This window comes from Schistocerca gregaria, chromosome X (genome assembly GCF_023897955.1).
Source record: "Schistocerca gregaria isolate iqSchGreg1 chromosome X, iqSchGreg1.2, whole genome shotgun sequence".
Taxonomy (NCBI): domain Eukaryota; kingdom Metazoa; phylum Arthropoda; class Insecta; order Orthoptera; family Acrididae; genus Schistocerca; species Schistocerca gregaria.
The window spans coordinates 505,201,302-505,228,641 of record NC_064931.1 but is presented as its reverse complement, the minus strand read 5'-3'; the positions used below and the strand labels follow the sequence as shown (position 1 = coordinate 505,228,641).

The window sequence follows — 27,340 nt, the reverse complement described above, 5'->3', positions numbered from 1 at the left end:
CCCATGCTGTGCTTAACATGCACATTCTGTGGCAACATTCTGTACTGTTTCACTGTGGTAACATGCTAGTGCCTCCGGATCCATATCAATGTCCATTGGTTAGGATACTAAATCCCTCCCCACTGAAAAGGCTGTGTAGGCCCAGAATTTTCCCACTTTATGCTGTGACCACCATCACAAAACCAAAGATGACACGAGAGTGCTCGGCAGCGGAACAACCAATGAAAACAGCATCTTGCACCTGCTGGAGTGGTGGAAGATTGCTGGGGTAACAGTTGGTCCACTGTTAAGTTGTGAGCAAGAGTCCACCAATGGCGGGCAGAGAAAAGGGGCACTGGTTCAAATTCTGTGGGCTCCATAGTGGTAGTCATGGGAGCCTAGCTCTGCTGACACACTATTCTGTGGTCGAAGGCAGGATGGGAGAGAGCACGCTGGGGCAGCAGTGGGTGAGTACACTGTCATACTAGGGAGGCTCCCACCAGAACAGTAAAGCAGCTGACCCCGTCTCCCAGCTGGCTTGGAGATGGTGTCATCGTACGTCTGACAGGTTGAGGCCATAACCAATTGAAATGACACTTCAGCTACTCCCAACTGACAGCCACAAGAAGCAGCTGCTGAGCTTTGTGGCCCACCACTACACCCAGCAGTCATCCCTGCTGCTGGCCGAGAAGACTGGGCCAAAACAGCAGCCCCATGGCGAATACACGACAGGCCGTAGTGGTTCGAGACAAGCGACTTGGGTTGTGATAAATGCAAAAGACTCTTCAGCTGGCACCCATTAACTGGTGATACCCAATATTTAGCCAGAAAACTTGACAAAACATTGCTTTAAGGTGGGGCAGACACGAACTTCATTTGTGTCTCGAATGTATGCTTGAAGCATTCCACCTCAGAGATAGACACAGAGTAAAATGAGGTGGCAGTCTGATGCTGGATAAAACTGCAGATGCAAAAGTCTTCAAACTGTCATGACACAAAGTGTCAATTGTTATCAAATATATGAGGGTCATGGGAAAGCCTTTGACAGCATAAGTGTCTGGCAACACATGAACAGTAACTGTTGATGCTATGAAGGACAGCTTTGCAGTCTATGGCAGATTTGACAATACGTTGATCACCAAGAGCCACGAGCTTCCCAAAATGCAGTCAACATGCATCCTGTCCCAAGGGTGCTCCGTGTCTGACAAAGGGGAAAACTGACACAGCAGCACATCTTGGTTTTGTGCAGAAGCAGCACAAGCCCACATAAGGTATTCAGTATCACGAGTGATCATCGTCCAGTAGGTGTAACAAAGTGCCAAAGCCTTCCTAAGAGTAATACCCCAGTGCAACACATGCAGCAGCTGGACTGGCCGGCTGGAGTGTCTGAGCGGTTCTGGACGCTACAGTTTGGAACCTTGCGACCACTACGGTCGCAGGTTCGAATCCTGCCTCGGGCATGGATGTGTGTGTTGTCCTTAGGTTGGTTAGGTTTAATTAGTTCTAAGTTCTAGGTGACTGATGACCTCAGAAGTTAAGTCGCATAGTGCTCAGAGCCATTTTTTGAGCAGCTGGACTATGTGAGAACGCAATACCAGAGGAATGACCTGTCAGCAACTTTGCTCCTCTGTGGCAACCATGAGGATGGCCTACCCAAATCTCGAGTTGATCACATAGGAGAAAATGCCATGCCTATTCCAGTCCCAAAAGAGTGCATTCTGGGCATCCCATCTATACAGCTGAAACAATTTTATGGAAAAATGGATTGGTGGCCATGGCCAGGAAAATCCAACGAAATGTGCTGCAAGGTATCATCTGAGGCAAAAACGAGAGCCTCATGTCATTTGAACTTGGAATCCAGTCCCACTGACAATCATGATAATGCATCTGCATTTGTATGCCAGGCAGTGGACAGGTATCAAATGTCATTACAATAATTACTGTTGCCACAGAATGTGCTGGTTAAGAGGATGGCAGATGTGCACGGTTTTGGGAATGAACTTGGTATAATACAAAATCTGGCCAAGAAAGAACTGAAGCTCCATCAGGTTAATAGGTGCTGGCAAATAAATGGCTTTGAGATGCACACCCCTAGGAACAAGACCCAAAAATATTTTACACAAATTGTGAGTTCACAATTAACAACATAAGTTGCCATTTTATGTTTGTGTAATGTGCAGTGAGGGAGAATTTGTCATGTTTACTATGAGACACAACTCGATGTAGTTGTCATTGCAGTTTAGGGCAGCCCAAGGGCGAGTGTGTATCTTAGTTAATTAGGTTGACCATTGCTCCTATGTCTACCTGAAACTCAGTCAGTCACCTTTCCGCTATCAACTACAGCAGAAAATGCTGGGACATATTGGAGGTAGCGTCCGAGTACAGGGAAGACACTGGAGCTTTCAGTGACCATTCTGTGGCTCGCTGAGTGTCATGAACTGTTGCCTAATTGCAGCAGACCCCAAACTTGGCTTCTACGCGTGGGCAGTCCTGTTGAACATGTAACAAATTACAATTGGGGTAAGACAGCTGGCTTGCCCATTGAGCATAAAAAGATGTGTAAGGAAAGTGACACAAAAAGACAGAAAAATGTTGTTAGCAGGGAGTAAGAGTCTGTGATTTATGCATACTTGCTGAGCCCAACATGGGCAAAAACAGTCAGCACTGTGACATCAGTGCACTCACACGTCAACAGCATCGACCTGCAGTGGCTCAGTAGAAGGCAAGGATGCTTGGTTCATCCTGGGGGCACTGAGGACTATTCTCCATGCACATTTAACTGTGACATGTGCCAATTGTTGGAAAGTATGTCCCTTTTGGCTGTCATAAGTCCATGCGAGTCAGCAATCTTTGCAACTTTCGCTGAAGAAGTGTTGGACAAGGCCGGTGCCACAGTTTGGATCTCTGGGTCAAGTGTTGACCTTATAATTATGTCCCTAATTAGCAAGATGGTACAAGAGGTAGCACATTGGAAACATACAAAACAATGCATGGGCAAGAGACCTTGCAGGTTGGTGATCCATGCCATATACAACACCTGGTGCACTTGTGGAGCAGGTTGAACTGTAACTATGCCACCATGACATGGGTTTCATGACCAAAATACTGCATGAGCAACTGATGAAATATTCCTCAAAGTTTAGTTTCTCAGGGTTGGTAGAGGGCTTCAGCTTCTGTACAATCTCATATAAGCATGCACTGCTGGACAATAACAAGGCAGCCTTAACAAATGGGTTGACGATATGCTATACCTGGCAGAACAGCAATAACTGACACAAGTAATTCTTCCACCTTTCTATTAAAGCTGGTAAATGGTGTTGGGAATGGGAGGGTAAAAAATATTCAGTGTGCACCTCTCCTGCTGCCTGTGTGGTGTAGGTATGAAGTGTTCTGCACTGCCGGCTCTGTGGTGCTCACAGTTTAACACTCCACAAAAAAAAAAAAAAGTTCCACACATGTAAGAACACCCTATGTTGCCACTTAAATGTCTGCATGCGTGTAACAACACAGCAGAGTAGTCACTGTTGACATGAATGTAACTGTACTAGTCAACAGTGGGTCAACTACAAGAAAGGGAAAGCGGTTATCTCTGAAACAACTGGTTTTCAGTAATACTGTTTATTTTCATCTCCAATTTAATCGGACTATTAAAACTGCTCAAAATAACCAGTTTCTTAAATAACTGAATTTTTGTTTTTTGTTGCTATTTTGAGAAAAAACTAATACATTGAATATAGATTGAAAAATTCTAAGAGTCCCACAGATTTTTGCATTATGCATTTCGAGATACATAGTATCAAAATATCAAATAAAATAGATAAATACAAGAAAACTTTGTCTGTCCATGGTTGGCTACTTTTCTCTAAAAGTAATGAGGGGTTGAATACTAATAAAATTACCAGTAATCTCATTGTGATTCTAATTTTTTTTTTTTTGAAACTCGGCACAAAAATCGTGTTCAAATCAAGAATCGTACCAGTTTTGGGGCACTACTAGTAGTCAGTGCTAAAAGGTGAAAATTGAGGTTAGACAACTATTTCTCGCATTAACTTGTCCATTTCCAGGGGCTACAAGCAGTTCTAGGCATATTATGTACACACAGGCAGCTGATCAGGGACTTTCTATTTTTATTATAAACATTGAATGAATTATTTTCTCAGCAAAAGCAGAGACCAGGTGTGAGAAAGTCTTGCACAGTACATGTGCAAACGTATCATCTAATAGACCTCCCACACATCAACAGCTACAATATTGTCTCAGCAATGCTGTACCAATTCTTTTGTGTCATGTTTGTTGCTTGGCATTGTCATTGAAATAGCACTGATTACTTTTCCCCATTTTGTGTTATAAGCCAATATTTCAGAACAAATGAAATTATATGAAAAACATTACTTGTCGAGTCAGTACTCGCATCAAGCTAACTCATTGCTCTTGAGCATGGCAACTGCATAAGAATGGGGCAGTTAGTAACAAATGGCTCAAGTAGAGGGACTCATGAGCAACAGGGCTCAGCCACACTTGCACCAGACAGGAAATTGGCGAAGTGTGGCAATCAAATGCCTACAATGAAAACTGCACATGATGTACACACATTTGATGAATTCATTATTTCATCTCCATAATATTTTGACCTTTGAATTTTTGTGCTATCATGTTTAGAAATATCATAGAAGCAGGAAATGGTCACACAGTTTGTTCATCGAGTGTGTGACTAGAAGTGAAACTTTTCATTAACTGTGTTTGATGAAAGGAGAGAAGTCATTTCTGGGCTGTTTAATGGAAGAAACAACAGTCTTTACACTTAAATGGAAAAAAATATTAAAACTATTAGAGTAATGAGTGATCATATAGACTCTGTTAATGAAACAGAGGTTGAAGATAACATAACACAGTACATGACATCTGTCTCTTGAATGCAAAAAATCTATTGGTAACAGAAACTTCTGAATACAACCCTGTATATTACATTTGTATTATGAAAGTGGAGGCTATTTACACAGATTATTTGTGTTGTGCCATATATGATATGGTTGTCTTCATAAAATAATTTCCTTGTTCCTTTTATTGTTATGAATTAAAAAAACGTCATTCCATTCAGGATTGATACAGCAGCACTTCCTGAATGCAATTAAGTCTGCCGTGTTAAAATTTGTTTCGCTAGGAGTGCTGCTAGAATTAATGAAGAGGATTTCTTTCACCGCTTTGAATAGCTTGGGTAGGTCACAGACATTGGCCTTCCAACACAGTAAAACGTTATTGACATTATCACTTGGGACGTTCATGTTGAAATATTTATGAAGTACATTTATGCGTTTATAAGTTGATGAATGCCAGCTTCAGAACTTATTTATGGGAAAGGGAATGAGATCTTCTTCCTCTTCTTCCAAGACTACAATATTTAGCTTCTGATGAACAGTTTGGGAAATATTTTCTTCCTTCTCTTCACTCAGTACTTAGAGCTCCTCTAAATATGGATGAAAAACTACAGCCATGTAATGAGAATCGTGTAGTTTGTTAATGGTCTTCTCTTTTAGTTAGGTTTCTGCCCATCCTTTTAGCAATTTAACTAGTGCCTTGCTGTCTTCACTTCGTCATGTATCTAGTAAACTAAATGCTTGCAGCACCACAAAAGTCGGGGCCCATTCTGTTTCATGCTCCAGGTCATTTCTGACCTCTTAAAAACGTTCAAGGAATTTAACTATGCAGACTATTACGAAAAAAAAAATGTCTGACTTGCTTTTATGATGGTAGTCCATCACGTTTCAACATCTGTATGCAATTTTTTTCTAATCTTGCCACCAAACTGGAGTGCTTCATTTATCCTATAGTTCTATGCACTGTGTAGACGATTCATTAATATCAGGCAGTTTTTTCACTAAGGAATTGTCATCCAGAGTCTACATTAATGCTGTGTTTATACAGTTCACTATGCATGGCATACATTTGTGGTGTTGAAGATCTTTCTTTATGTTCGGCCCTTGATCCATCACAAATGGCACTGTGATTAGTTCCAGAGGACATATATCTATCTCGGACAATTTTTCATTTAACTGTTACAGAGTATTTTCGCTTGTTTTTGAAATGTCATAAAACTTTGTTGTGAAGAGCACATCATTTCTCAGTTCACACCTGTCCTCAGTGTGTGCAATAATAGTAGATGTGACAGTAAAATAATGTATTTCGCGATAATTGTCAGTCCAAAGATCATACATCATAGAACACTTATTCTGGTCAGTAGCTTTCTTTATTTGAGGCAAGATCTCGCTTATCGCTTACTTGAACAACAATATCTTGTATATGTCAAGAGACAGTTCTCAGAGAATGCAAAATCTCTTGTTCTCCCACTGTGCCTTACTGGGCACCAATATCATATAGTCCTTGTGAAAGACCAATAAACCTTGCCCCGCTAATAGTGTTGAATGACCATAGATCCAACATGCACACTTGCACATACTTGTCCCTGACTCTCTCTTTATCACTGTTTAAAACTGTTGTAGAAGTCAAATGTGTGATACCTTTACCTGTATGTCTTCTCATGCTCGTGGTTCTTCCATTGTACATGACTAACGCTTCGCTTCCCTCTCTTCGGCCCTGAACATAATCCACAAGATCACAGATATCCCTTTCAGCCACTATCTGGAATTAAAAACAGCAGTAATAAACATCTACTATGTTGAATACAGCTCCTACTTTTTTCTCATATCTGTTTAATGTAATAAAGCAATTTTTTCAGGAACTATAAAGCAACAAAAAGTAAAGCAGAAAATGTTATGGTTATTATTCCCATAAAGACTTAAGTTTAAATCTGGTGTACAGACACTTCAGTACATTATAAACATTATTCAACTCTTGATGAAGTCAAAGGAACGCATTTTCTAATTCTATGTGCAAAAAATATTGTCTGTTTTATTTTATTTTTAACAGTGACTTTTGTCCATGACTGATCTCTTTAGCTTAATGTGGAACTGGGTTACATTAGACTATGAGTGAGAGGAATGCATCAGTTTTTATGCTTTGTAGTGTGCACACCACTGTCCTGGCTACCTGTTGCTAATCATGTTTTCTAAAGCTTTGAACTAAATGTAAATAAACTTGGAACTGGGCTCATAAAAACACAGCACAGGTTCTAAATTGTTGTCGTGTTTTTGTAATAAAACACACATTAGATAACGAAATGCTGTGCTACGTGCCACAATGTAAGTAGTCCATTAGACCAGAAGGCACTTAAGGAAATTTAGAGCTGGGGGCCATTTGATAAACTTTCGTTCAATGGGACTGATGGTTCTTCAAAAACTGTGACTTCAGCTAAGTACATCATTAATTAATTCAACTTGAATGGTGATGCAATAATTTAAATCTTGCACTCAAAATATCTGGTAGACATGCGTTTATTTCCACTACTAAATATAGGTCATACCTTTCCTAGGAAGGCTTAAACAGATGAAGCAAACACTAGAGGTAAACATGGATCAAATGAAATTTAGTTTTACTAGCTTTTTCGGTCAGCAAGTGGAAAGATTGCAGCCTGCAGTACAAAAGTATTAATTCAGCGTAACATACTTTGGTTAACTTACTCGCAAAGCACATCTGTTAAATACGCATTCATAATTACATCTAAAAGTAAACTACCAGCTTTAACCCATCACTGTTCACAGATATGAAAATAAATCTTGAACACTCTTGTTTGACATGGCTGTAAGAGAATAAACTTCAGGAATATCAGATAACATTATCATGGACACCTCGTTCATGTAATACGAAATGACACAAATTCTTAATAAAATTAAACTAATGCCTTGAACTTATCCTAGCAAGAACTACTATAGCATGTTCTGGGTCTTTCCAGCAGAAAGTGTCTCTCATCGCCTAAAATTCACATAGCGTCTGTAAGAAATGGCACTGCAGTGTCTAAAAGTCTTAAGAGTGCAGTGGAAACTCGTAGCAGATGAGCCGTGGCAGATTTGTGCAGCACAATTGACTCTCGTGGCTGTGAGTATGACTCATGGCGCTATGAGTGAGCCTGGAGCCTGAGGTGACTGGCGCTAATAACCAGCTTTTTTTAAAAGAATGTTTTATTTAAAAACCAAAAATGTTAGCATTACTGCTTTGGCAAACTGATATACTGGTTTTTTCCCTGGCTATTAGTAAAAAAATAAAAGAATTTGTTATAACCTAGACCAAACAAAGCAAAAATACCAATTATTCAGAACTAGTCAGTTTATCCCACCCTATAACGAGTGTGGAAGCTGAACCCTGCAAGAGAGAACGAATCTCAACATGTGATTCAGTGTACTAGGGAGCAGAGACCTTGAACACCATGTAGAGAATGAGCTTGGAGGAAAACACAATATTTGACCACCATTGCAAGCAACTGACAACTGAACACAGGGAAACTACATGAGGCGGCGGCTTGGTCCGCAGTCATTGAAATCCGCATTAGAACTGCCTACAAGGCCTATTGCCACCAGCGGGTAAACACATGGTTCAGTGGCTCTGCCCATGCCACACTTTGTACCCGCACTCTGTGAAAGCATTATATACTATTTCCCTGCAATAACTGTGCCAGCTCATCTGCATCATGTGATGTTCGATGGTGGTTGTACTAAAGCTTCTTAACCACTGTATGTGTTGAAAAATGAGATGTTGCCATGGATGTCACATTGACACTACAACATCTCTAATTTATTCCACATTTAAGAGAGATCCTTTCACCTATTTCACCTACAGAACAGGTTCATTGCCTGAAAACAGATTTTGGAAATGAGTTTTGTCAGTGGCTTTAAAATTTCTGTAACATTAGCAGTGATAATTCTTTTTCTATTGAGACAAATTTGTCAATAGGTATGTGATTGCTTTAGAATAAAAAGCTTCTCGAAAACTTTTTTTCATTCAAGTGCCCCTAATAAATAAGTTGTCTACAAATAAATCTCATTACACGGTGCGAAATTATAGCACACATTTTCAGTAGGAGATATTTACTCTCTGACATCACTTGAGAGAAAGAACATCATTTGATGTAACAATTTTGAGTTAACACTTATGCAGTTTAATTTGTCCTGACACTACTTATGATAAACAGCTTATATGCAAGTGCACTGTCCCAGCATAATTAATACTGACAAAATATTAAATACAATGACACTTTCTGTGATTTTATTGTTGTGCATTTATGAGAGGTGTTGTGGATGTAATCAAATATAGTGAGTTGTTTGTGGAACACAGTTAAATATAATAAAGTAAACATTGCTTTTATATGTTCCGAACCATAATTTGGTATTCAGTCATGCTGACAAAACACATATAGGGTTCATCCCAAAAGTTTCAAGATTTTTTTTTGACGTACAACACCTTAATAATCTTCAAAGTACATTCTGTTTGCATCCGCGCCCAGCTTCCACTGCTTCACCCTGCCTGCATAGTCTTTGTGCAAGGCATCATCAGTAACTTCCTTAAAGCGTTGTGTCAAAATGTCTTCTATCTCTCCCCCCCCCCCCCCCCCCTTTAAACAACCTGTTAAAGTGTCCCTTCAAGTTTCTCTTTATCGTGGGAAACAAAATGAAGTCGGGTGGTGCCGATTCAAGGTTGTGAGACAGCTGAGGTAGCATTGTCACGCTGTTACTGACTGATGAGAAAGTCTTGCATGACAAGGTGTGGACAGCCTGTCCCATTATCGTGATGCAAAATATAGTTGTTCATAATGTCTTTCCTGTTGTGTTTCACCCTATCCCACAACTGCATGAAGATTTTAGTATAAAACTGGCCATTAAAATTTTCTTCTTGAGGTACATATTTACTGCTGTCATACTCGTGGAGTCAAAAATGATTATTAGCATTGCCCTAAACTTGGGTGTGCTCATGCAGGCCTCCTTCAGGTGAGGTGCATTTTTCATTTCCCACTTACTGCTTTGTCTCTCTGATTTATGTTCATACTCAAAAATCCATGTCTCATTACCTGCTGCTGCTTGGTCCCGAAGTATTAGGGTCACTTGTGTGCCTTCTCACAACTCGCTACACTTCACCAGACTGATTTCCTTCTGTTAATCAGTTCACATTTTTGGTACCATCTCCATTTCTCATCACAAATTAGTGTTTTAAAATTAGATAAACACATTATATCAGCGTATTGCAATCCTTTATCATTCTTAATTCAACTGTCAATTCCCGTTCAAAACTTTTCATACTTTCTCCATATTTTTGTGTGTTTGGAACATTTACGAATGCACAAATTGCTGGCTGTCATCTACATTTTCTTGGTCTTTCCAGGACATCTTGTGCCACTCATAAATTTTTGGCTGGGACATGACCCCCTGCCAAAGGCTATCTGAATCAGGCTCACCATGTTACAGTCTTATCTTTCATGTTAATGCAAAACTTGACTTTGTATTGCTGCTTAATGAGCCACTACATCTCGAATCGTACTACATGTGAAACCCGATCCTCAGTCTACCACTGCCAAGAGGCAACTGAGCCAAGTCGTATTCATCATTAAAAGCTAAGCTGTATTCATCATCTGAGATCAGTCACCCCTGTTTCTACCGTAAACCACATCACTCTACCACTTTTGGTTTGCTGAAGAATTTTACTGTCAAAACTTCTGTGACAAACTCTGTATTTCCTCTTATCTTTTACAAAAAGAGCTACTTAAAGTGTGGATGACTAACTTTATCCAGAGTTTAGTCATAAAAGTAGGAATACACAGAACTGAATAGCAATATTACAAAGCTTAATTTTGCAATGGGGAAACAAGGTAGCACAGCCTTAAAAGAATGAATCGTATTAAGTGAATTTTAGTTAGACAAGTATGTGGATGTAGGTTTCTGCTATTTTTGCAATGCTAGAATTGTTAAATTTATACATCCTTCACCAGTCATAAGACTCGAACATACATATGTAGCCTTAATCAGTGAGCTCACAGGAAATTAAATACAAACCCGAATTCAGTTAGGGTAGACTCTGAAGTCGTCCAACTGTGTGCATTTGGACTGCCCGTAGAACTTATTAATAAAAGTGAATTTTGGATTAGCACATTTCACAGGTCTGCAGTCAGTTTTCTATCTTCTCAAGAGGTGTATCTCCCAGTGAAAACTGTAATTTATTAACAAATAATATCAAAAACACACACACTCTTTTTGTTTTCTTTATGGTGCTGTTGTGTGTTTGATGCATTGATTATACTGTCTCTAACAGTGGTCTAAAAATCTATAAAAATAAATCATCTTAGTTGGTATGGACAGTGAGGAAATTACATGCATTCATTCATTTTTAGCTACTGCCCCAAATGTTGCTCAACATTTTGTGATATATTTTTCAAATCCAAAGACTAGTTTTGGCATATCTTTTTGAGCCACAACCATGATACTTTAGAGTTTTGGTTTTTACTGTTCCTGGAAATGTGGCGTTAGTATTGTAGTAACAGTATGTGTCAGTACTTTAATTTTTAATGTTTATATGTGTTATACAGGCATTCACAAGAAATGTTCAGGATCCATTTTCACATACACATCTATCAGAAAAGTTTTGGACAGAAATCCTTTATTTTTCTTCTATGGACTTATACAGAACAGAGAAAGTTCTTGCTCAGGAAAGCTGCAGTGATATATCTTCCTTCGATTTTGTATAAAGGGCCCCAGGAATGTAAGGATTCTTCATAGTATGTATTGTGCTTGCCACTTCAGTTCTTCATCTGTCAGATGTATGAACAGTGACTGCCCTGAGAATATTACTCTTCTGCACATATTGGCACAAGTTCTGGAAATAGAAGATTCGTCTCATAGTCTTCTGATGTTTAATAATATTCTCGGTCTGTCTGCTTTCACATCACGGCCACTTATGATAGTGTCAATATTGCATGCATTTGCAGGTTCTAAATAATCGTGCACTTTTCAGATACAACACCACAAACCAAACCAGCCATTCTAAAACGACAGGCAGCAATAAAACCATCGACTGCCACAGCAGGTAATCCAGCAAAAAGGAGAAAACCAGAAGACCAGTCTTGAAAATGCCATTTGTTTGGAGAGTTGTGGAACACTTGTGCAAATAGCTCTAAGTCGAACCAGAAATAAATTCCAGAAACAATTTGTGATGGTATCTAGACTCGTCATTTCAGTTACATCATCTTAATTTGTGTGAAGCTTGGTTGATAAATTCAAGCATTCTGCAAATTTGTGTTTTGTCCAAAGTTTCTGCAGCTGTCTTGATTATCTTTGTGGAAATGTGTTATTTCTTACACCAAGGAAGTACAGTAGTGTTACAATCTTTCTCTGCACACTGGAGCATATAGAGCTTCAGCATTTTGTAAATAATTTATTAATTTTGTGTCAAAGAAATATCTATATTCTTATTAAATGTTCAACATAAAGCACTTTATCTGAATATGATAAAATGTTTTATTCCAAAGGTTATAAAATGCTGAAGTACATTTTAAATTGTATTTGAATTAATATTCATGTATGTCTAATTGACCAAGATGTGGACATATATGTGTGTAGTAAAGGCTGAATTATTCATGAACAACATTTCTGCCCCTACATTTATTAAAGTGTTAATTTAGACCTTTTGTGAGGCATTGAATTCAGTATATTGGAGAGCAGTGGGAATCCTTACAGGAATATATTCACCCACCTTCCATCATCTTGTAATGCTGATCTCTCTCTTGCCCCTATATATTTTATGTAGTGTCCCTAGAGGTGTCAGAAAAGTGTACATGCAAATAAACGTAAGAATGCGGAATAATTTTGCTGTAATGATTTTGCATATATGTAGAAACTGCTTTTAATTTTAGTTTGTAACAAGAATTTTACACAAACTATACCATCATAATTTTAATATGAACATTTTCTTTGATTAGATGTTTGTATGAGAATATTTGAAAACAAAAAAGCAGTACAAACTGAACTCGCTGCTGTTTTTATGTTACTTGGCAAAGCCAAATGTAGAAGAGGCAGTTAGAGGATTTGTGCTTCATCTCGACACAGTGTAGCCATATGGCTTGCTGTTATTTGTAGTTTTGGCATCACACATGTTAAAAGAAATGTTTACAGGAGCAGCACAAGGTGGATGAAGATTCTGTGGAAACATGATATTTTTGTGTAAAGACGAAGTTTTCACTCGCGCTCAGCTGACCAATTGCAATTTTATTTTAAGGTTTCCAGAGTAGATAAATCGTGAAATGTAAAGAACAGAACATGGGTAACAAACTGAACTGTTACAATAGAACACATTGGAATTGAAACAAAAAGTGCATTCACACATTACTCAATGAATCAGTGCTAACAAAGCTGCAGTATGCTGTACTAGCCAGAATTCAAATTTTATGGCTTGTCCTGTATATTTGATGCATAAGTGATAAAATACATGGCAACCAGCCCCACTTTAATTGAAACACTCTCTCTCTCTCTCTCTCTCTCTCTCTCTCTCTCTCTCTCTCTCTCTCTCTCTCTCTCTCTCACACACACACACACACACACACACACACACACACACACACACACACACACACACACACACACACACACACACACACACAGAGAGAGAGAGAGAGAGAGAGAGAGAGAGAGAGAGAGAGAGAGAGAGAGAAAGTGCTTGAACTTATTTTCAGCTAGTTTATAATATGAAAGAAGGAAAGTGTTTAATTATTTATAAAAAGTGCTCATATATTTTTGTAGTGATTCTGTACTCTCATAGTTACAAATGGTACATAAAATATTACATGAAAAATTACATTAAAATCTGAGGTGAGCTTTATCATCTGTACTAACTGAAAGGAACGTATTATATCATGGCTTTAGACTTTGCACCCAAGTTGATAGTGTCATTTTTCGCAATATTTTAACAGTTTTTCCATCTGTATTTTTTACTGTGCTGAGGAAAGACCTCAATTTTTGCTGTAAGGACTCCAAACTGTAAACTGGGAAAGCTGTGCACTGCCGTGATTGTTTCTGATGCTGACAGTAGTGTGTCATTGAAAGTGTGCTCCCCTGGTGTTCTTTGTATTAAATTCATACAATTTCTGCACATATACCAAGCAAGACAGCACAGTGATTATGACACTGGACTTTGAATCCCCCATCCCCACACTCTGCTAAAAAAATCAAATACTTCTCTGGCCATCCAGATTAGGTTTTACATGGTTTCCCTAAATTGCCTAAGGTAACAGAAGGTTTTTGCTAGGACTTTATTAATTTTTGACCAAGTCTGAGCTTGTGTTCCATACCTAATTACCTCTTTCATCAAAGGAATGTTAAATCCTTCCAAAAGATCTAAACATATTGAATGCCTTCATTGGCATAGTAATCTCAATTGTCTCTTTTATTACACTGTCCTAAAAGTTCAGTGTTGGCACTAAGATGCTAGTATCAAGTTTAATTAGCTGTTTGAATCAGGTGTAATACTTTTTGTCATTATATCTTCCTGATACAGTTTTATAATTTGTCAAACCTGCATGTGGCACTTGTGTGATATGCAGTATAATTCAGATATTAAAGGCTTAGATCATATTTAACAAAGCGTAACTGACCTGTTTTGTAAAAGAGTCCAATATAGTCAGGAAACCAAGTTTTTCATTTATTCTCTTCTTTTCAGGCCTCCAAAAACAGAGTATGTTCTGTGTACCTTATGACTGTAGGATGTTGTATGCTGAATAGACTGTAAGACATGTTAAATGAAGATGTGAACACATGCAACATCTCAGTAAATTTGCTATTGCTGAGAATTGCCTCGCATTTGAGTTGAAATGATCTCAGTATTGTGGTGCAGGTTCTGTGCTTCTGGGACATTGAAGTAAAGGAGACAAGCAAAATTATTGTTGGTTGTATTGGAAAATTTAATTAAAGCCTGAAATCCAGTACTCATTGTGCTTGAATCTTGTCAGAAATCATTTAAATCCGATTCAGAAATGTGCCTGCAGCAGCTTCAGAACACTCTAGTCAGTGTTGGGAAACAATTGCTGCATAAAATGCTGCACACAGTATGTCCAAGTTATAATTTGGAGTTCAAGCAGCAAACAACAGCGATATTTATGTCAGTGTAGAAAATGATTGCCCAGGAACTGCCTATGGAATATCATGAACAATAGAGGAAACAGATGGTCCATTTCTATTCTTCTAACTACTGTACCTGGCAGTCTTCCAGTGTTTGTGTAATTGAATAGAAGTTTACAGCATCCACTTGAATCTATAGTAGAGTGTATGAGGTGTCTGTCCTAGTCTCTTTTTTCAACACAGTGATGAAGCTACTCTGGTTTTATCTTCAGTTCAAGTTAGATTATGATGATGATGATGATGATGATGATCTTTATCAATAAAAAATGAAGGTGTTAAATGACACTGGGGCATTGTAGACCAACCATTATAGTCCTTCACAAGCTATTAAGTGGGATGGGAATTAATTTTATTCCAGAAAAAAGTGTGGAAACTGTGTTGTAGAACTAACAATGCTTTTGTTGTAGTAGTGGAGAGGCAAAGCATTAAATGGACAAGGTAGATATGTGGGTGAGATGTGGCAAGCTTCAGAAAATACCAGACACCTCAGTGCAGTATATTGTGTAAACACCACATGTAAGCTCTCTTACTGATGCATGCAAAGAAATGCAGAGATACAGTGGATACATAATCCTTATTGGTGTTCTACATACACATTCTGCATTTGGTAATCTAGTGTTTCTTCTGTCACCATTGACTGATTATGCACATCAGACCAACAGTTGCCAGAGCATACTTATTGCAAACCTGCAGTTTGAGTATGTAATTGTTCTGTAATGGTATCACAACAATAAAATAGTAATAAGAAAAAATTGTCCTGGCTGCTTTAAACGTAATCACTCAGCATGCCGTTCAGCAGAGTAACAGGGATAAGAAATTGATGTCACCTTCAGGGTAATGGGACTCCATCATCATTTTTCCACACGGGACTTAAATTACATAAATAGCAATTAAGTAACGAAGTGCAATACTTTGAATATGACTGAAATTAGTAGTATGACTAAGTTTTACTACATCCAAGACTTCATTTGGCTTTGACGAGTAATACTTTAGAGAGAGTGTGGCTCTTGTTATAGTCTCATTGTGAGGCAGGAGAGGAAACATTCTGTTTTTAAAAACATTGACAACTACAATGTTTAATAATGGCTGTTAAAGTATTGTAAAGCTCGTAAGATGTGTGTAATAAGAAAATAAGCCGTGCATCTTTCTAGTGTGTTAGTGCTAGCTAGTGGCCCAAATAAGATGGCTGCATGTGCAACAATGTTTAAATGGTGTTGTTGTGTGTCTAAATCCTCCTCATCACAGCACAAAGACTTTAGATATATTTATTTAATATTTGGTCCCTTTGTTGGTGCATGTTCTATGTACATTTTTTGGTTACTGTGTAATTTTGTTAACATATTTATGATTGTATTGTGGTGTCATTATACTCACTGACTCTTCAGAGTCAATTTGGACTGAAACTGAAGTAGTATGCTGACACTGAGCCACAGATTTTAATGTATATGACAGAGAAGAACATATTGTAATGTATATGACTCCTTAAATATTAATTTAGCTTTTTTTTATTTTTCTCATGTAAAAAATCCCCCTCCCCTTTCCTTTCCCTTTGCCTTGGTGTGCTGCAATGGGACACTGAGAACTACATGTTCACTGCCATTTGTTGTTATTTTCATCAAACTATTGATACATTGCTTGAAAACATGCCATGTTCTTAAAGTCCAGCATTTTGTTTTTATTGATTATTATTGTCTGTACATGAGACACATTTTTTATTAAATATATTATATTTATAAACAAATGTTTTAATGTACAAAGTATATTGTGAGATTAAAGTAAAGGCATTGCTTATTTCTTAAAAAGTGGTATGGCTTACCAATGTGGCATTACTAAAAATTTGTTTTTGTTTAGATAAAAAGGAATAGTTTGGTTGATAGACACAGAATATGTTAACAGATTAGTGTTTTTGACTGTCACCAGTCAGTAGAAAACGTTAAGAGTATTATTACCTGTGAAAACAATTTTTTTGTTCTTTTTTACAGAGTACCAGCACATCCATGTTTGTTACAATAATTTTTATGGTTTCCTACTCCCCCCCCTCCCCCCCCCCCCACACACACACACACAGACACACACACACACACACACACACACACACACACACACACACACACACACACACACACACAGAGGGAGAAGGAGAATCCAGCCTTATTGTCTCCTTAACATGTTGTCTGCCACAAGGATGCCAATGGGCACAACAAAGGTTACACTCAATGCCATGTGCCCACTGGTGGCACCACACTCCACTATGTATAGTAAAATATATAATGCAGTAATGTGCATTGATTTGTATTTCTTGATTTAGTTGACTCTGGTGTGCAGGAACTTGGATACTGTACATTGTTCAACATCTGGAAACTTTCTTTTCCCAACTTTACATATCATCTAAACAGAGTGGAGTGTGTGGGGCACACAGTGAGAGGAGTGAACCTCTGCTGTGAGTGCCAGCAGCCTTGTGGCAGTCAGTGTGTTAAATAATGATATATTGCACACAGATAGCTGTTATCTCAAGATATTATTAATTAATTTGGAAGTGTTTTTACAACACTCTCCAGAAGCTAATATGCAAAAGATTTTTTTTTTTTTAGTACATGTACAGAATTTCCTCAACGCATCAAATCATATATAAAGTGACATCAGATTTCCATTTGGCCATATCGTTAAAATGACACTGTGGGAATACGGATGAAATTCTTATTTAATGGAGAACAACAGAGAATTTCTGGCAGTCAGTAAAGTGTGAAACAATAAGTATCCATCAATAAAAACACTTCTGCAGTTTCAAATATTTTATTTATATTTCAGTTATATTAGAACAAAAATGTGTGGGTATGGGAGTGTTCTCTGGCATATTCTGCGTTTCAAAGAACTGAATACATAGCTTTGAATTAGCCATGCACTTATCAGTATACCTCAGGATTGTTACTGTGTACCAGGCCACACATGAGACTGTCAGAATGTTATCTAAGTTGTACGACAGTAGTAAGAACTGCATGTAGTTACTTGTGTGAAGATTGACATAAGAATCAACATCATGGAAGTCACATATATTTAGACCCAAAGTTGATAAGCAGGTTAAAGGTACTCTGATGGCTGTGCAGGGAATACCTATCCAAGGATCATTGTGTCAAGTCCAGGATCTCACCATTCAGTTTCACATTCCTTCACCATGAGACCCATTGTTTGGGCACATCTATTTATATAACAAGATAAAAATAAAATGTTACTTTATGTTTAAGTTCTAGATGATATTGACATAGCAGGTACTATAAGTGTTTGTCTAGTGATGTTATTCCTTTGATATTCATTGCATCACAAAATCTATACCATTACCGAGTGAGGTAGCACAGTGGTTAGCACACCTGGCTTGCATTCAGGAGTATGATGGTTCAAACCCGCATCTGACCATCCTGATTTAGGTTTTCTGTGATTTCCCTAAATTGCTTCAGGCAAATGCCAGGATGGTTTTTTTGAAAGGGCATGACCGACTTCCTTCTCTGCCCATCCCTAATCCAATGGGACTGATTACCTCGCTGTTTGGTCCCCTCCCCCAATTCAAGTAAGCAAATCTATAGCATTATAACTTTTAAGTTGGCTTCAAGATTGGAAATGCTATAATCAGTTCATATAGATACTGTATTTCATGTTTCCTTTCCATTGTTTATCAGTGACAAGTATATAATGATTACCATTAGCAAATTAGTTTATACAAAGATGTCCTTAGGAGAGTTTGTTGAAATAAAGAATTGTAAGGGAAGGTGCCTAATCACTGTTATGGGGACTGTGTAATATGCTAAACTTCGTTGGCATGGTGCTGTTCCTGTAGATGAAACAGGCTGATCAGCCATAAACATGCTTATATGTTAAATTTTAATTTCAGGATTCCCTGTTTTAGATATTTAGATAGTGCTAGAACTCTGCAATGTGGATTTGCCCCACTTCCAAATTTGATCAAAGAAACATAAATTTCCTCACAATACACCAGGTGTGTTTAAAATATATCATTTCTCAAGATTTTGCAGATACATATTTTGACAATGTATATATACAAATAAGAGTTCATAGACTGATAACAAAGTCCTGGGTTGGGATGAGGGAAGAATGAGAATGTGTTAGGTAATGACCACTCAAAGATTCAACTATAACAATGAGTCATTAACTTCACTACTTCCATTACATATTATAGTCCTGTGTTATTTGGGTAGTCTGTTTACAGTGGCTACAGTGACTAGGAACTTTTGCTACAAACAGATGGAAGTGAAATACTGATCATTTATATAGTTTATACAATGAAAGGGAAGTGCTCCATTTAATAAAGAAAATTATTTATTTTATTGAAGAAATAACCAGTTACTTAGACTGTCTGTTATTAAAATCACCAACAATGAAATTTAACAAGCATTAGAAATTTAGAGACTTTCATCAAGCTGCAGATGATTGCATGTTTTCTGCATTTTACAATTGGACTTTAGAATATTGAAAGTTTGTCCACTAAAAGACCCAGGGGAAACTGGAATCAATAGCCTGGTGGACAGTAAGTGTTCTGGGGTTGAAATGAAATATTGTTTGAGGATGGCATGGATGTCTTTGTAACACAGCACTTACATCATACCTGCATTCCTTTTTGAGTAAGTACTGCAGATATTTGGTACTACTACTACTACTACTACTACTACTACTACTAGTAGTAGTAGTAGTAGTAGTAGTAGTAGTAGTAGTAGTGAAAAATTCACCAGTTCACTTTGTTTATTTGTAACAGCCTCATATTTATTAGCATTGGAGACACATTGTATCACAACAGAATTTGTTACATTGCCATTTTATGTAGTGAACCAGTGCATTACCATGTTCCTGTATTGCTAAAGTTACTATTTTGTAAGTTTTCCCAGGTTGACAATGGTAGGTACTTTTGGTATAAAACTATGCTTCTGTCTACTACATGGATTACAGAAATTTCAAAGTGTCGCATAAATACTGTGTGTTGTGTGAATCACTATTTAGTCTGTTAAAATGCTTCACTCACTGGTTTGTTAGAATTCAGTTAGTAACTTAAGTAATAGCTTTCAATCTGAGCAATTTCCCGGATTTTAACAACAAATTTCATTGCCTATTAGTTAAGACTGGATGCATTCATCTACCACTCCAAATAAGGGAGCAGATGGCACATTTAATATCAGACTTCAGAGTCTTAACATGAAGCATTGCTGAGCTGTTTGCACTAGTGGATGGTATCGGAAACATGCCAGGTTCCTGCCAACAAAGCCGTGTGCTAAGATTCTCTAAAGTTCATTGTACTTTTTGTTTAAGCCCAATTGTCACAATATCTGACACATTTTTAGGAGAGCACCATACCATCTGAAACAGGCTAGCAACAAAATGAAATTGTCTACATTTGCTACAATATTGGTTCATCTGTGCAGTGTTAGCTCATTCTTCGGTTGCTAAGTGGCTGAATATGAGTGCTCACAGTATAATCTATGGGTTACGTGCAACAAAACAGGAAATCTTGTTTGAGGTTGAATACATGTTTGCATCTCAGGTATCCACCTTGTCCCCTCCTGTTGACTTAACTTTTTCATCTTTGTTTCAGTGCTTGTTTTGGTTGCACACTTTTACACAGCCTCCTTTTCTTTTGCTGATTGTTGATCACTTTCATTTCCCACTGCCTTCCCTCCCCCCTGAAAATCAATCTGATAATTGGAGTATCAATAGTTCAGTAGATCTTTTAGAACTGTGTGCTTCCTCACCTCTGTAGTGACATCTTTAAGGTAGTTTTAGCATATTGTTAACCTCTGTTGCAAAGATACATAAAAAACAATAATTCTTTATGTAATTATCTTGTATGTACTACCTGGAGGTAGTGTCTTCTTTACTCTCCATACTTGGTTATTCAATAACATGTGACTAGATGCTAGTTTCGTCAGTCTTTCAAGCCCAGCTGTTCCAGCTTGTCTCCATAAAAAGTGAGGAATTTATAGAAAAGATTTATAATTCATTAAATTATTGAGAGTGATGGTAATTCATGGACTAAAATTTGCAATGAAATAAAGTTGTTTATTATAAAACGCAGTTGGGAATTTTAAAGTAAATTTTCACAGAACGTAACAAGTTCAATTATAAATTCAGTTGTAAAAATGAAATTTGAAGCATACAGAAATAAAAATTAACAGATTTAATCTGGTTTGTATCAGTGTGTGCAGTTTAGCTGAGAAATAGTACACAGAAGTTTCCATTTTTGTAATACTTATGAAACATTTTTATCATTAGTTTGCTGTACGTACATACTGGGCACCAAAGACATAAGCTATTTAAGTATTTTTTTTCTTATGGCAAGACTGTTTTAAAATAAGTGACAACAAAAGACAAGCAAGATTACCATTCATTCAAGGTTTTATTTCAATATTCTTGCACTGTATGCACCGAAAGAATGATTTGCTCATGAATTTGTTAATAGTGAGCTTTGTGTTTTGGCTGTAAGGAGAAATTAGGAAATAGCCTGTAACCTACCCAAATTAAAGTAAAATACTTTTGGAATAACATTAAGGTGGTGTGTAATGCTGAAAGATACTATTTTGCAGCCTTTGTATTGTCTCGGGGCTCTCTCACTATACTGACCTAAGAGCCAAATTCTCTGCAGAACCACTACAATACTTGATACATACCAAAGATGGTTTCATCATGATTTGGTTAGTATTTGAAAAGTTTTGTGTGTTAGTGTCCACTAGGGGACCATCCAGTATTTCTGCCTCCTCTTGTTCAATAAACAAACCCCCCTTTAAAACTGCCCTACTTGTATGTGGTCAGTACTGAGGCATCCTCAGGCCACCTGCTTTTAGTGAACAAAGGAGTTACTAAACTACCTCTCAATTTTTAAAATATATTGTGCACTTTATTTTTTCAGTGATTGTGTTTAATGTCTTTTGTACATCTGAGCCATCACAAGCATATCTATTTCTTGCTATATGCTCAATAATTTGCACGTGAGGAGATAGGGGAGTGGGAGGATGGCCAGTTGCTACATAGGACTTTTCTCTGGGCTTTTAATGTCCCATTTACTAGGACATGTTAACAAATGATGGAGTTCACTTGTCAACACAGATTTTATGGGAATAAATTATTTCCAATGGTCACACAAATAACAGAAACCTTTGATGGTGGTGTGTCTAAGTGAGATGACCAGCTGATCTGGCATTCAACATCTATAGTTGTAAGAAGAGTGCACAAAAATTTGGAGAGGTCAACCATTGTTATCTGAATATAAGGGAATCTAATATTAGTAGAAGTAAATGTTAGAAGTAGCAGATGAGCATAGTTTTCCAGGCTTAACGACAATTTTTCTACGCGTCTATTTGAAGTGGACAGGGTTGGTTTTTGTGGAACTATAGGTTCTTTTCTGCCAAATCCCAGTGACTTGAATAATGGGTTAAAAGGGTTCCCAATTAGGAATATTTGAGATGTGTGTAACTCAGTTTCCAATGTGATATGAATGGCTGTTATTGGAACGTGCAGTATGTCCAATGTGTGGTTCAGAAATGTGGAATGAAATTGCTAATTTGTCACTCCTGAAACATTCATATTTTTTTTTTTAATTTTGTTGTATGATGTCATTAAATATACATTTTCAGGTATAGAAAAATGAAATACTGAAGTCATCAATACATTCCTATTCATTGCCCTGCATTCATATGGTTATGCAGCTATTTTCATGCTATTAAGAAGTTAAAATGAAAAATAAATTATGTGACTGCAATGCTTCGGATGACAGAATATGATATGTCTTAAATGGCAATACGCATCAAATTGGCATGTTATTTGGAAAACAGGTTTCAGTACTGCTTAGGAATGATATACAGTTTCCCAAGTTACTGCAGGACGACTGCTTTATTACCTTTTTGTTTGTAAACAGTGAGTTTTATTTTGGCTGTTACATCATTTTCAAATGATTGTTTTATATTTTACGATGTGCATCATGGAATGCTCTGCTCACTTTTGTATTGCCGTCTACATTCAGTGAATAGTTCCGAATACAAAAGTGAGAACAATGTGTAAATTTCTAATGATTTCCAACAGCACAAAGACTGAAAAATAATCTCAACAAAGCACTCGGTGATGCTATATTGTAAGATCTAAAATGATCACTTGAAAATGGTGTAATAGTCACAATGAAACCTGTATATAAATAATGAGTTAGTATAGCCGTTGTGCAGCAGAATTTTGAAAAACAGTATACTACGTGTACCACAGAAAGGAAACTTGTGGACTGTCTAAATTATATCAATCTCTGGCTAAAAAAGATAAGTTTTGTGTAATTTGAAGACTAGATACAATAATGTTATGGAGAATGGTTGAGATACATTAGTTTAATATACATATTTAACTTCCCTAGGTCAAGGATTTTGTTCCAGTGGGACAGTGGTACATATTGAACTGTACTACCATCAGGAAATTCCATTCATGGAGTAATCATTCTGTGCGATTTTATTTTTCTCATTGGCTATTCTATATTGTAGCATCCTTGATAGATTAGAAAATAGTCTTCATTGTTATGCAGAGTGACATGTGATTGAAATAAATCATTTGAGATCTGCCCTTTATTGAAAGTATTTATAACATTATAGTGTCTTCCGTTATATTAATTTTTTTTAGAAAAGTTTAATGAAGGATGCAACTCTTACAACAAAAAGTATGTATTTGTGTGTGTGTGTGTGTGTGTGTGTGTGTGTGTGTGTGTGTGTGTGTGTGTGTGCGTGTGCGCGCGCGCTCGTATTTTAACTGAAGGTAAGAGTGTGTACTTGTCTATTGCTGGAACAGTAATGAAGGAAGTAGAACTCTCAGATGTCATATGTACTAGGATAGAAAAAGTGATACAGAATTTTGACAATTTTGATGCAGATAAAAGATGAAGTTACTGCTAGCTCATTTTCTAACAATTTCTGTTTTGTTTTTTACTGCACTTTAATAATATCATGACGTAGGATTGTGAAGTTCTTTCCATCGCCATCACCAATTCATACATACTTTCTATATGTTTCTCAATTTATTAACTGTTTGTGTACTGCTGTGGGACTTGCTCATTGTCCTTGTTCCAGTAATAGATACTATTTCATTGCATGTGGTAGCCATCAATTTATATTTTCAACTAACTTTCTTAACTGTTGCAAACTAATTAATACTGGAAAGTAAATTCTGACCATAAATCTTATGTAACTCCTCTCCCCTCATTGATGCATGAAATTAAGTCTTTGTTGTCAACAGTTTCAGGCAAGAAATAATGCGATGACTTACTCAGCATGCTGACGTCCCTTCACTTGTATAAGCTGTTCAGTGAATATTGGAATTGGCAGTATGACTGCCACTTAATGTGAATGCAGGGCTGATTGGTACACACATTATAAATTTTCTATACACAATTTGTTCATGTCTAACTCAACAGTGTTACCGTACCTTCTTGTTTTTTTCAAAAATAGGTGTGTAAAAAGCGCCACTGTTCACCTATTTTATATTAAGAGCTGCAGAAATTTCAATTTACAGTTTTATTTAATATGGTGAAAGTTTCGTAAGAGTTATTGTACTTTACAGTAAAGCTAAATATTTTTCAATAAATACAGTTTATCATCCACATTGGGAGTCAAAAACTGCCAGACATACCAGAATATACACTCATGTCTTTACCTGTTTGGAAACAGCACTCCCTGCTGTGATCCTAGGTGTTAATGTACCTGTGGAAGATGAAGATCTGTTTTTGAGTTCTTGTCTGGCACACTGTTATATATAGATGGTCCATTTCATTGTAAACTCCATTGTAGAGTAATTTTTCTCATGAAACAAACAAAAATAGCCATTAATTTTCTCCCAGTGGTACCATTGTACCGACATGAGAATATGGAAAAGTAGGAGAGAGGTAAACTGGCTGACAGAAGCTTTAAAATGTTCTATTAGAAATTCACATGAAAGTGATTAATACAGGCCTGTTGCTGGTCAGCATATGTCCCACTTCCTTTTGAAAGATCCAGTCTGAAATTTACAGTTTGCTTAAAACTACCTATCATTTGTTTAGACTTCAAATAGATCTCATTTTGTGAGTGGTACCAATATCATGAAAGGTGAGTGGCTTCCCTAAATCACTTGAGGTGAATGCTGGGATGTTTTTCACATAGATCATGACCAATTTCATTTGCAAAACAAATGCATAATCAAGTAATACTCTGTTTCTAATAAACTTTCATGTCAACTTATTGCCAAAGAATTTAACTACCATCATATATTACAAAAATTCAGCTTCTGTCCAGTTGGTTGGTCGTAAATGGGTTACAATAAAAGCTATAACTACATTTGTTTGTATCACAGTGCTTCTATAGCCACTTTACTTTCAGAATCTTGGAGTGATGCAAATCATAATTACATTAAAAATGTTCAGAGAAGGGATTTGTATAATTTTGAGGAGACATGTGCTATAGCAATTAAAGCTTAGTTGAAATGGAATTTTTAGAAGACTTTTAAAACATTATGTCATTAATTTTGATTGAATGATTATTAAGAGCATATGAAAACGGTGTATGTTGCACCAATTGAAAAAATACAATTTTCCATCTTTACAATAAGAAAATAATTGTGTTTCATCATTTATGTACCTCAAGTAATCATTATAAACGTAATGTGCACATGTAAATATAACTTAGGCATGGAAACACATTAATTTGTTGGAAAAAGTAATGTGAAGTTCAACCTGATGGGTTCATATGTTTGTTTCTATTTGTGAGTGTATATATGCTTTTCAAGTGAAAATCAGAATTACATCTGCTGTGAAAGAACTGTATATCAATTAATGTGACTGCAAGGCACAGCCTTCTTTCTGTTTGTCCATAGTGTGCATCTGAAGACATGAAATATGTTTGCACAAAAATACAATGTTTACCAAGCATTCCTGTACATGTGGCATAATTTTCGCTTGCATCATAAATCATTGTAGATTTTTGATGGTTTATATTCCTGTGCCCCTTTCTCTGGTGTTATTGAGTGTGCAACTTTTTCACTTTCTGCTGCTGAATTTTGAGTAAGATTTTGACACTGATTGTTAGAATAAACCAATTTTTCTTAAAAATTTCCAGATATTGTATGTGCTTACTGTGTCCTAATAAATAAACGTTCATAAATTTTTTGTTTAGCGAATGTTACGCATCATTCGTTATATTGCATATCTGTTCAATTTTTATTTGTTCAGAGATGTTAAACAGAGAATTGAATCTAATTTCTGTAAATAGTAGTCCAGTGGGAAACTATACTGCCTCATTGATATATACCGAATTTATGTATGTTTTTGAATTGAAAATAGTAGTAATTTAAGATCTTACCTAATGCCTCTGTGGAAGTGATCATAACTTGAACATTTAACTATGAATGAAGCATTCATATTTTTAAAGCCTAGAGCTAGTCTTGGTTAAATCTTGTACAGTACATATGGCTGCTTTCATATCAAATCAACATTTACTGAAATGTTTAAATTTTCTGTATTTTGTTTTGATAAATGTGGTACATAATTTCATAGAATTTTCCCTCCTGTAAATTAATTTTAATTTTATATCTGTTTTATTCACATTAGTTATTTGTGAAAGTGATGAATGTTACTAATGTAGAACCAATGCAGTTCCCAAGCTGTTGAATAGAATGAATAAATGGTATTTTGTAATGTGTTTTGGACAAAAACTCTACACATTACAACCCAATCCCAATAAAACTTACACCCTGTAACATCGGCAGATATGACGTCGGCAGGCTCAACACATATAAACATGGTCTTAGCACTTATAGCACTCAGGTTGACTGTGTGATATCATGTAATGAAATTGGAGTTAGCAGTTGTTCTCATTACACTTAATATAATTGTTTATCAGTTTAACATTTTAACGTGTTAGCTATTGAATCTTGATTATTATCAGAGACAACAAAAGTGTCAAATCCAACACAGCTCAGAGACACATGTGAAAATCTCTATGCTTTGAAATTATTTACTCTAAAAATAAAAATATTGAGTAGTATTGCAGAGAAAGGAAGACTGATGAGAAGTAAAATGTTTGACACTTCTGCTTACAGTAACTTCAGGAGAGATGAACAACATTTAAGAACCTTCTGAACAAATGAAATGTTACTTGAACAACTACTGCAAATATCCTTTGTTGTCTTTAGTGTATTAAAAAATTGAAAGCTTTGAAGTGTTCCTACATAATGTGCACAGCATATATTTACATGTATACTTTGCAAAGCACTGTGAAATGCATAGCGGGGATAAGATATATGAGGGTGTGCTGTAAAGTCGTGCC

At 36.7% G+C, this 27,340-nt stretch overlaps 1 protein-coding gene across 2 annotated transcripts in view; it reads left to right on the top strand.

Annotated features, from left to right (window-relative positions):
* Positions 1 to 26,713, top strand: part of LOC126297580 (host cell factor 2) — a 234,210-nt gene extending 207,497 nt beyond the window's left edge. The window contains exon 17 of one of the 2 annotated variants that reach the window (XM_049988548.1): positions 24,279 to 26,713. In XM_049988548.1, the coding sequence (XP_049844505.1) occupies positions 24,279 to 24,295 (17 nt within the window). In that variant the 3' untranslated portion in view covers positions 24,296 to 26,713. Of the gene's footprint in view, positions 1 to 11,865; positions 16,514 to 24,278 lie in introns of those variants that run through there. The other variant, XM_049988547.1, reaches the window with a different exon arrangement.
* The last annotated feature ends 627 nt before the right edge of the window (positions 26,714 to 27,340 follow it).